The sequence below is a fragment of the Nicotiana sylvestris genome, chromosome 9 (assembly GCF_000393655.2).
Source record: "Nicotiana sylvestris chromosome 9, ASM39365v2, whole genome shotgun sequence".
Taxonomy (NCBI): domain Eukaryota; kingdom Viridiplantae; phylum Streptophyta; class Magnoliopsida; order Solanales; family Solanaceae; genus Nicotiana; species Nicotiana sylvestris.
Window position 1 is genome coordinate 11,751,297 of NC_091065.1, and position 12,621 is coordinate 11,763,917.

Consider the following 12,621-nt stretch of genomic DNA (forward strand, 5'->3'; position numbering starts at 1 on the left):
GAAGTTACCTAATAATTTTAGGTGTTGGCTAAAAGAAGCATTCTAAGGAACTAACACGAGTTTAGAACTGTCTGGAGTTTCTTATGATCTGTGCTAAGCTAATTTATCCAAATAGCTTAATGATCTCAGAAATAAAAACTTTTCAACATAATAACTTGACACGATCGTATTTTTCGTTTGTGCTTGCAATAGGGGAAAATGTAAAGAAACGGAATTTACAAGACAGATATAAAATTGTACATGAATATTACATGTAACAATATAAGAAGCAGCAAGAAATCAAAATCTTTCTGAAAGATGAAGAGGGAAGCGTCAGAATTGGCACACGAAGATAGAGACGATGTTACAATTTATGGAGAGTGAAAGTAATGTGATTTGGAGTTTTATATTAAGGCACGAAGAACTGAGAGGAAGAACAATTGAAAAAGAAATAATACTACTTGGTAGAAAAAAAATAATACTACTTGGTAGAAAAACAAATAATAATAAGAAAGAATAATGAAAAAGATTCTAAAAGAAAAAATAATACTTTTTGGTAGAAAATAATAATAATAATAATAATAATAATAATAATAATAATAATAAGAAACGGTATTGGACAGAGTGAGCAACTTGCGTTGCCATTTATTTGTTTTTTTGATTGCCTCTTTCTGTTTGTAGTTTCATTCCATTTTAATTACTTTCTGATCTTTTCTTTTCATTTCATGTTTTGATTTAATTGACGAGAAGAAATTCTTTATTTAAAAAGCTTTACTAAAGTAATACATAAAAGTTCAAGTTCAAGTAGATATAAACATGTACCATCTAATATATAATATGACAAACAGTGGCGGATCCACCCTTTAAGGTGGGGGTGGTATAGCACCCGCTGTGTTGGTAAAATTATTATATATTTATGTAGAAATTTTCTTAAACTAGGTTAAATATTTGATCCCGCCACCCCCAGTTGCAGACTAAATAAAGGTGTCATGGTTGGTAGACCTTTTGGAAAGCTTTTCTCAGGTGTAAAATTCAAATTTGAATTTATCTTGACCTTATCTGACTTTCCCTTTTCGTGTGCTTTTTATTTCCTTTGTCCCAATCATTTTTCTTGTTGGCTACCTCATAATTTCCTATTTTTTGTTCATTATCTTTTTTATATTTTTTCTCTGTATTCTATTATTTTATCTGTGATTTTTAACAAGAACACTAAAAAAAGAGCCTCCAAAATTTAAAATTTCATAAAATAAGCATTTCTCTTATTCTCAAATCATTTAATCTTTTCCTTGATGTCTGATGTAATTTTCACATAACAACAAAATATCCTGTGAAATGTCATAAGTAGCATAGGAGAAAGAAATATAATTTTCATATTTGCAAATAAAAAGTTTCTAATAAATTGCTCGAATAAACTAACAAAAATGAATCGAACAAGCATTCTGAACAAGCTATATATTAATTATTAAATAGTCTACATTAAAGAAAATTATGGTGGCACCCGTCACCTTCAAATACTAGATCCGCCTCTGATGACAAAGAGAATCAGGCATACATACAACACGTGTCATGTGTGTATATGTGTGTGAAAAGTTTCCTTATTCTTTATTTAAAGAAAAATTGATAATATGAGGTTCATCTAAGCTCTTATTCTAAGCAAAAAATCGTGTTTGTGATTTCAACCATATATAAATTACTCGCTCTATTTCAATTTAGATGAGTTACTTTGACTCGACACAAAGTTTAAGAAAAAAAAGACTTTTGAATCTTATGGTCTTAAAAGTTTGAGAGTAAAAGTTTTGTGGGGCCATGATATTTGTGTGTTTATAAAACTTCTCACTAAGGATAAAATTGGTAAAATGAAAAGTTTTTAAAGCAGAATTATTTCTTATTATAAAAATATGTCATTCTTTTTTAAACAAACTAATAAGGAAAATGTGTCATCTAAATTGAAACGGAAGCAGTACTTTTATATACACACACATGATAAATATTATTACTCATTCTGTTCCAATTTATGTGAATCTGTTTTACTGCGAATAAAGTTTAAGAAAAATGAAGACTTTTGGAATTTGTGGTCTAAACAAGTTAAAAAGGGAGCAGAGTATTTTTGTGTTTATAAAAGTTTCTCATTAAGGGTAAACTTATAAGTTTAAGCCAAATTGTTTTCAAATTTAGAAATGGGTCATTCTTTTTGGAACGGGCCAAAAAGAAAATAGGTTCACATAAACTGGAACGAAGGGAGTATAATTTTTCTTTTACGACTGAAAATTATTTATTGATGTCTTTGATAACCGCGCAAAGGGCGGACAAGTAAACTAGTATTAAACAAAAGAAAGGAAAATAGACGCACTTCTTGCTAATGAAATAAACATAGAAAGCAGAGGGGGAATACACATGGCTGCTTCTATTCCACTTGCAACTGTATTTCAGGGTCCCCTGTTTGATCATGAATTCGAGAAATTGCAGCTACAGTGAGATACACTTGAAGCATGGTTGGCCTTTGATTAGGAATGAACTTCATACAGTTACTTGCAAGTTCAAGTAGTTGCAATATCATTGCATCAAAACCTTGACCTAACAGCACTTTATCCACATCAAGAGTACTGGCAAACGAGCTACTACTAAGATTTAAACTTGAGCAGCTCAATTGATAAGATTCCTTCCTTGTTAAAAGCTCAAGAAGCACAACCCCAAATCTATAGACATCTTTCTTGTAAGATGTAAAGTCTAAAGAATCAACTAGTGGCAATAGACACATGCTTGAATCCATGTCATTTTGTCTTTCAAGTGTTGCCTCCCAAAAATTGGATATCTTGGGATCAAAATTTTCGTCTAGCAAAATACTTTGTGTACTTATGTTACTATGCACAACATGGAAATTTCCACCATCATGAAGCCAAGCAAGGGCTTTCGCGACACCAACAGCAATTTTAACCCTTAAAGGAAAGTCCAAGAGCTTTGCCTTGTCATCAGTCGTATGTAGCCACTCATGTAAGTTTCCATTTGGCATGTATTTGTAAACCAGAAGTCGCCCATCCCTCTCTACACAAAAACCAATTAAAGGGACTAAATTTTGATGCCTCAGACTGCGAAGAATTGTAATCTCAGAAACAAACTCTTCCTCCAAATTTTCTGAGGCATTGAGCCTCTTTATGGCAACATTCCAGCCATTTGGGACCAGTGCCTTGTACACTTTCCCCAGCATTCCCTTCCCAATTTCATGGTCTTGGCTGAAATGTGAAGTCGCTTTTGCTAGTTCCATAAAACTCATTCTTGTGACAATCTTCTCCAGCTTTGAAATCTGAGGAAAAGAACATTTCTACCGTTAGCACAATTCAATTAATGCCACACGCTTACTTTTCTTCTTGGAGTGTGATTAACGGTGTGTTTGGTACGAAATTTCCAATTTTTGCATGTTTGGTTGGCCTAAATATTTTGGAAAATATTTTTCTCTTGAACTCATTTTTCTCTCATGTGATGAAAATGTTTTCCGTGTTAAGAGAAGGGAAAACATTTTCCAAAACTCATTCTCAACCTTCCCCACCAACCTACCCCACTCTAAATAAAAATATTATTAATATTACATTCTTTTCATATTATAGATAGATTTTTTTTTCATTTCAACAAAGGAGTATTTTTTTCGTGATATAAAAAAGTATTTTTTTTTTCCATTTGAACCAAAAAAAAAACTTTCTTTTCATGTAGAAAAATATTTTTTTTTTCATTTCAACAAAAAAAATATATTCTTTTCATTATGTAAACAAAAGAATTTATGGTATAGCCACAAACTTATCGAGGTAACTAGGCTTAACTCTTTGTTTGGAAACTAGGAAAGAGAAACGAATGAATGTTTTAACCCAAAATGATACTCCCTCCATTTCATATTGTTTGAGGTACTTTCCTTTTTAGTCTGTTCCAAAATAAATAAATGACATATTTCTAAATTTGGAAATAATTCAACTTTAAACTCTTCATTTTACCCTTTTTGCCCTTAGTGAGAAGCTTTTATAGCCACACAAATGGTATGGCCCCACAAACCTTTTACCCCTTAATCTTTTAAGACCACAAGTTTTAAAAGTCTTATTCTTTTTTCTTAAACTCCGTGCCGAGTCAAACTACCTCAAACAATATGAAACGGATGGAGTAACATTTAAATAGAGCTATGAACTTAAAAATGAAAAAGAAAAAACAAGGGGCAAAACAAACCTGACGTGTTCAATTTCATATATCTACTGTCAGGGGCGGATCCGGCTTTAAGCTTATGGAATCCCAATTTAGTACTAGCTTTTACCAAAATTTTATATTTGTATTAAAAAATTCATTAAATTTTTATAAATATTTGACTATTAACTGAGTTATTATTGTATAGATAACTCGAAATTGTTATAGAAACCCATAAACTTTAAAAATTTAATGTATTCATGATTTTGTTTGACCAAACTTTTTTGTTCAAAATTATACGTATAGCACTGTAAAGTAGCCCAATTTCACTATTAGGTTAAGAACATCCCTACTATTTAATTTCTTCACTCAACAGCAGTTGTTGTACTTATTTCTTTTTTAAGCGAAGGATATAGTAAAATATTCTTATAAGAATTAAAAATTCAATTTAGCCTACGAAACCTGGTTAAATGATTAAGGCTATATCTAATATTATATTGTCAAATAGTGAAATTAAGTTATATTTAACATCATGGCAACTACTCCCTCCGTTCTAATTTAATTGAATTTGTTTGACTGGGTATGAAGTTTAAAAAAAAATAAAGATTTTTGAAATTTGCGGTACCAAATATGTCAGAAAGGGGCATAGAATATTTGTGTGATTATAAAAGCTTTTCATTAAGGCTAGACTTGGAAGTTTAAGCTAAATTGTTTTCAAATTTAGAAAAAGATCTTTTTTTTTTGCAACGGACCAAAAATAAATAAATATGTTTACATAAATTGACACGGAGGGAGTGCCTTTTACGTCTAATAACTATGAATCTTTAGTCACTGTGTTTGAATGCACTGAACATATACAAAAATTTAGGATTACTGATACCACATATATAATTAAATTTGCGTAAAAAAAAATAAAGCAAGCACAATAGTTCCATGAAAGCATTTTATAGAAAAACATTTTCCAGAAAAAATATTTTCTTTCGTACCAAGCACACCCTAAGTTAGTACATGATTTAGAAAGCCTGCAAAATGTTTACCTTCGGGTCATTGTTTACTTCTATTCCGTCTGAACATTCACTTCCATCAATCATCGTTCTCTTTGTTCTATTCTTGATCGATACAAATATCTTCTTTACTTGAGCAAAACCAAAGAAAAAAAGATATATACCAAGTAAATAGAAAAGCGACAAACCAGTCACAAAACCACTAACAAACATAGTATGATGGTTCGCTTTGGACCGTCACACTGTTCTAGAGGATCTCCGCAAAGTCCTGAATTATTTGCGTAACTTTCAGCCGGAATAGTGGTATGGATAAAATTTGGCACTTTCAGAGGGATTGGTTCCATATAGCTCGTTGCCGAGAGATCTAGAGAAATTAAAGAAGTGCAATTTTGAATGCCTCGAGTAAACTCACCTTTTAGTCCCATGTCTGGAAGTGCAATACTTAAAACCTTATTCTCATCAGGATGCCAGCACTGTATTCCTGTAAATTTGCATATGAAACCTTCTGTGTGATTATCGAACTGCCACGTAGAGCCCAAGTAATTTAAAGGGTCTTCCTACGAATTTTTAATCGATTTTAAACAATCGATGTCACTCTGTACTGCATTGCATCCTAGAGAAAAACTGATAAGTACCAAAAATAACAAGTAAAGAAAGTTGCAGCTGACAATAGTGAAACTGAAAATATTTCTATTAGAATCCATTGCCTTCATTAGCAGGATCATGGCACAATAATTTATGGGACTTAAAAATTGACTTATGTTAAGCTAGCAGTTGACGCGGGTCAAGCACGGCTGGAAAAATTTCCAACACGTGTGTTCTTTCTTCTCCTTCTTTTCTTTTTCTTTTTTCTTTTTTCTTTTTTCTTTTTAGTGCAATATTTATATTTAGTAGTCTCCTCCTTTGATTTTATATGATGGTATTTGAATTGGTAAGAAATTTACAGGGAGAAAAAGACTTCTCACACGTACCAAAAAAAACTTTAGAAGTTGTAACATGATATTTTTATCCTATAAGAGCCTATTTTTAAGGATAAAATGGAAAGTAAATTCTTTCAAAGAATTTTTACAAATATAAGGTATCATTCTTATTTAAAGAGACAAAAAAGAAAGAAAGAAAGAAAGAAAGAATATCATATAAATAAAATGGAAGATCGGAACAACGTTATTTGTGACATAATCCATTTTCGGTTGATCAACGTGGTCCTGAAATTTTCGTAATGCTAACAAAACTAGATGGACACAAATTGTTTTTGGTGAAACTCTAGCAAATTATATTAGGAAAATTGATATTGGGTGACAACACGTAATACGAATTGGTAAATATTTTATGTTAGATTGGCAAAAGAAGCACAAAAAATTTGACTTTCTATAGCCATCTCCCACAAAACTAGTAACTATCTTCTAAATAGACTCATTGCTATATTCAGGTATTTTTCTTTTTCTTTAAAAGTATTTTATATTCTTCAATTTCTCCTTTAATTGAAATATCACCCTGAAATTCTTACCATTATTGAGGATCTATGTGATATGTAGCTTTGATGAGTTTTTTTTCTTCCTTACAGAATTGATGTAGTACTTTTTTAAAACAAAAATTTTGGATTAGTTGCTGGATGGTAAAGTTTGTTTCTTTATTTAGTTTTCTTTTTGACTTAAGAGGGATACACATGAATCAAATTCAATTTGAATGGTGTAATTTCATCGAATTATCCACAAATTGATGATATAGATGCTATACAAAATGCTGAAACAACCAAACTGATTAGGTGGAATGCAGAATATTATGAAGCTGTTAATTTTGATTTACAGTATGATATTCAGTAAGGATTGATGCACAAGTCATCCCCAAGAGAGGAAGCTTCAAGTATTTTGGGTCGATAATTGTAGTGACCCGGCCGGTCGTTTTGTATATTGTAACCCTATTCCCCTATTTATTGCTTCTTCTATGTTTATTTGTGGCTATGTGACTTGCCGGAGTGGTTGGTTTGGTTCCGGTGATATTTCAGAGTGAATTGGCACACTTTGTCTCAAGGTTAGAAATTTAAATTGGAAGAATTGGCCGGGTTTGACTTTTGTGTAAACGACTCCAGAATGCAATTTTAATGATTTCAATAGCTTCGTATGGTATTTTTGGACTTAGGCGTATGAGCGAATATTAATTTGGAGGTCTGTAGGTTGGTTTGAGGCTTTTGGCGAAAGTTGGAAAGTTGATGGTTTGGAAAGTTGAGAGTTTTGACTAGGAGTTGACTTTATTGATTTCGGCTTTGGATTTCAGTTTCAAGAGTTGAAATAAGTCAGTTGTGTCATTTATGACTCGTATGCAAAATCTAAGCTCATTTGGAATTGTTTTGCTATGATTCAGCATTAATTTTAGAAGTTGGAAGTTCATTAGGCTTGAATCAATGTGTGAATCGAGGTTTTGGTGCTGTTTGACGTGATTTGAGGCTTCGAGCGAATTCGTATTGTGTTTTGGGATTGGTTAGTGTGTTTGGGCAGGGTCTCGAGGGCCTCGGGTGTAATTCGGATAGGCTACGAACCATTCCACCTTGTGTTTTAGACTGCTGATGCCTAAAATCTAGTTTCCTTCTCCGCGTTAGGGACATGGCGGTCCGTTCGTAAGGATACTGATGTAGAAGTGTAGTATGAGTACACCACGATCGGTATCCAGTAAATATCAAGATAACCTCAGTAGAGTAGTGACGAGGTACAAATCAAGACACCTACTGGTCAAATAACATGTGCAGTATAGAAGCATAAAACTAATAAAGAAAGAAGGAATCAGTGAATTGCAACAAAAATCAATGTGTGATATAACCAGTAAAATAATCAAAACACCGTGAAAGTACCGTCGAAACCAAATAAAGGAAACAATTAAAAACCAATTAATCAAGACATTCTAACATAAGTCTCGCAACAAAATTACTCCGAGATACCTCATCTCAGAATCACAAGTCACTAGTACCAGCCACAAATCATATGCTCACGGTACCTTGTGCCCACATCTCTAATCACCACCGCATGGCCACCTCACATGCCAATATGTCAATCCACCCGGTATGTTCACAACCTTACAATTACAATCTGCTCGACGTAGTCACATGCTCACTGTCACGATCCGCCCGACATGATCACATGCTCAATATCACAATCCATCTGGCATGATCACATGCTCAATATCACAATCCACCTGGCATGGTCACATGTTCGATATCACAATGAAAACAGATAATACAAGAATACATGGACATAGTCAATAAATGCCAAGTTTCATACTCTAAACTAGTATAAGTGGCATGCTATGATGTATGCTTGTGCGAGTGTACTACTACAAGCCATGTCAACAAGTGATATAAAAAACATCGACTAGCTCATTGAAGCAACGCAACAAGTCACATAAGGTGTGTGACATACACAAGGAAAATCACACCATCATACAAATATCATCAATATAATGTCCCCAGGCCATCACACATCATCCCTGATATTTGCCACCCTTATCTCTCCGATAGCCACCCATATTACTCCACCCTGACAATATCATTATCCACCTGTATCACTCCGATAGCCACCCATATCACTCCGAACAATAGCCACCCTTATCACCCTACCCGTGTAATAACACAATAGCCACCTGTATCACTCCACACATAAATAATGAGATGACATCCTTATCCCCCACATAACAATAGTGAGATACAACCCTTATACTCCGGATAACAACAACCAATCCACAGAACAATTCACATGTGGTAACATCACACAACACAACATATCAACTCGTACCACAAGTGCCCATAGGCCACAAACTTTCCAAAATAACGATACAATTATCACAATATTACATAGCCCACGGCTCAACCACAATACGAACAAGAATCTAAATAATAGCAAAATAAGTGAGAAGTTCTCAGCACGGAAGGATATCTCAATAAGAATGTATAGAATCTCAATAACAACAAAATGAACAGGAAAGTAACTCAATAATAAACACCACTTTTTACACAACTTCAATTAAAATAGATTAATGGCTTTCTTTGACTTCAATTTCAATTAATTGCTTAAGAAGAAACTAAATAATTAAGGTATTTTCACGAAATGACAAACTTCCAAATTCTAGTGTTTGAAATAAGTTAGCAATGAAAGAGATGACATTAACTACCAACTACATCTAAATGCATGAGAATAACCTAACCACGAAAGGATATCATGTAACAACAATTTCTATTAAGAGTAACTAAAAATTAAGGAGGTCATGTTAAAATAAAAAGATGTAACACCTCCAAATAAAGCATATAAGAGTAAACTTGCAAAGTAAAGGATATGACATGTAATAATAATTTCAAAAAAGCATGTGGGAGTAATACTGACAAATAAAATATATAACAATATGCTAACAATATCAAACAAATATATAAAAGAAGCCTAAAAATCTAAATCGGTCAATTTTCATATATAAGCCCGAGTACGCACTTGTCATCTTATGCACACGACTTTCACATAACACAAATAGCACAATAACTCAAATCCTAAGGGATAGTTCCTCTACACAAAGTTAGGAAATATACTTACCTCAAAGAAGCCAAATCAATACTCTAAACAATGACCTTCTCGTGTAAACTAAATCTCCGGACAGATCAAATCTAGCAAAAATAACTTAATATCATAAATAAAAACCATAGGAAACAATTTTGAATAATAAAATTTTGATTTTTAATGAAAACTAAAAAGTCAACTCAAAAAGTCAACCCCAGTTTTTCATCTCGGAATCTGACAAAAATCATAAAATACGAATACCCATTCCAATAGGAGTCTTACCATATAAAAATTATCCAATTCCGACATCAGTTCAGCCTTCAAATCCTCATTTTACATTTTAGAAAGTTTTTACAAAAATCCCCAACTTTCTCCCACTCAAATCACTCATTTAATGATAAAAACAAAGATGGAATCATGACATATACACCTAAGTTCAAATTCAACATACGAAGCTATTAGAATCATCAAAATACTATTCTAGAGTCGTCCACACAAAAAGTCAAACTCTGGTCAACTCTTGCCACTTAAGCTTCTAAAACAAGAATCATTCTTCTAAATCAATTCCGAATCATCTAAAAATGGAAACCGGCCATACACACAAGTCATATTACACAATATGAAGCTACACGAGACCTTAAGCCACCGAACATGATGCCAATTCTCAAAATGACCGGTCGGGTCATTACATTCTCCCCCTCTTAAACTAACGCTCATCCTCAAAAATTCCAAGAACCTTTATGAAGTCATCAAATCACAGAATGGACTCACCATACATATACTAGAGGGTGATCCTATGTCACCCCAATCCGTATAAGCTCGACAACACCATCGCATTTAAAGATTATTCCTTATGCCCGCACTAATAAACCTTAGAACCAAATTTCTTTCACTATCTGATCATTTCCCAAAGACCCAATTCCTACATTAACACACGATATCAACCTTAACCAACTGCAACGGCTCATGCATACACCTACAAGGTATAACCACATGGATAACACATCACACATATGCCCATAACAATAACTCTGACCATGATAACTGCCCAAAACCGAATCCAACACCGGGAAAAATAATCACATAACACCCAGAACTCTGTTTCAAACCTTCACGACACTGACAACGATGCAAGACACATGAAGATCTTGTAACCATTCACCCATATCAACAAGTCACACCCAACGCCACCTAGGCACATATCTCGCAAGCTAAACCCTAATAAGCACAATGCGAATATGACTGAATATGGAAAGAGAAACACATGAGAATACGGTGACACTTCTATAGAAATCCATGTTCATCCTTGATATGTGTTCCATTGAAAGTAGGTGAACTATACCTCTTGAACCTCTCTAGCCTCTTCTGCTCCTTCTCTAATGCCCATAGCCTGACCTCAGGCTAAATAACAGGTTATACCGGCACCTCACCCGAAACCTGACCAATGTGAGACTGCTGCTTTGAAGTACTGACAGTGGGAGTTTGTGCTCCTCCCAATCTTTAAAGTAGCTGGTGAAAGGAAGATCATTCCTGCCTGAACCAATGTACCAAACATGCTCAGGAAATGCGCTAAAGTCTCCTGGAGTCTGGGAATAACAACAGGTGTTTCCGATGCATGTCCCCCAACCGGAGCTACTGTCGGCTCCTCAACTACTGCTCTAGCAGGTTCTCTAGCTATGGCACGTGCCTCTCCTCGTCCGCTACCTCGGTCTCAGCTTCGGCCTCTCGCGGCTCTAGCAGGGGGCGCGGGTGCTTGCTCTAATCTGGTAGTGCGTGACTTTACAATCTGTGAGAGAATAGAGATACAAAGGCTCAAGCTTCGAAATTAATAAATTCGCACGAAATGAATGAAAGAAGTGGAATTTTTTCTAATAGTTCCGTAGCCTCCCGAAGATAAGTACAGACATCTCCGCACCGATCCTCGAGACTCTAATAAACTTGCTCGTCACTCATAGAACCTATGAACCTAGAGCTCAAATACAAAATTTTCACCACCCAAAATCCCATCATAGCCGTCATGATGACACCTAGTCTCCATGACTAGGTAAGCCGAGTACTTACAATAGTTAAGCCACTTTAACAATGATAAATTAAAATAGAGTTTAATATGACTACAAAAAAAAATGAAATAAGCATATGCAACAATAATCATAACACCCTCCCAAGACTAAGAAATACAGAGTCACGAAATCTAGCTGAATACGTGGAAAGATCTCAAAGATCGAAATAAAATATAGTTCAAATAACAAACTGACAGTACAATGAAAGAAAAGGACTCTAAGGGACTATGACGACCAAGTAACTCTACCTTGAATCCTCGCGATAAATAAGCTAACTCTGCATGCGTCCGATATCTCCAGTACTTGGATCTGCATAAAAATGTCCAGATGTGTAGTATGTGTACATCACAGTCGGCACCCAGTCAGTATCAAGACTAACCTTAGTAGAGTAGTGATGACGTACAAGTCAAGACACCTATTAGTCAAATACCGTGTGCAGTATAAAAGCATAAAGCTAATAATGAAAGCAGGAATCAATAAATGGCAACAAACATCAACATATGATATAAATAGTAAAGTCATCAAAACACCGTGAAAGTACCATCGAAACTAAATAAAGAAAATAATTAAAAAACAATTAATCAAGTCGTTCTAACACAAGTCTCAAAATAAAATTACTTTGAGATACCTCATCTCATAATCACAAGTAGCTAGTCTCAACCACAAATCATATGCTCACGGCACCTTGTGCCCACTTTTTTTATCACAACTACACGGCCAACTAACGTGCCAATATCTTAATCCGCCCGTCATGATCACAGGCTCACAATCACAATCCGCCCGACATTGTCACAGGCTCACTATCACAATCTACCGGCATGATCACAAGCTCAATATCACAATTCGCCCGGCATTATCACAGGCTCAATATCAAAATTCACCCAT

The 12,621-nt window shown here is 34.4% G+C and overlaps 1 protein-coding gene across 4 annotated transcripts; it reads right to left on the reverse strand.

Annotated features, from left to right (window-relative positions):
- Positions 1-2,218: 2,218 nt before the first annotated feature.
- Positions 2,219-5,843, reverse strand: LOC104227459 (probably inactive leucine-rich repeat receptor-like protein kinase At5g48380). 4 transcript variants are annotated; one of them, XM_070156264.1, is made up of 3 exons: positions 5,557-5,843; positions 5,178-5,270; positions 2,219-3,280 (listed from the first exon to the last, which is right to left on the reverse strand). In XM_070156264.1, exons 2-3 carry the CDS (start codon positions 5,229-5,231, stop codon positions 2,384-2,386), a joined length of 951 nt encoding a protein of 316 aa, XP_070012365.1. In that variant the 5' UTR covers positions 5,232-5,270; positions 5,557-5,843; the 3' UTR covers positions 2,219-2,383. The 4 variants fall into 4 exon arrangements, with proteins under 4 accessions (XP_070012365.1, XP_070012364.1, XP_070012366.1 ...); XM_070156263.1 differs by having other exon boundaries at positions 5,178-5,275; XM_070156265.1 differs by lacking the exon at positions 5,178-5,270.
- Between the last annotated feature and the right edge of the window lie 6,778 nt (positions 5,844-12,621).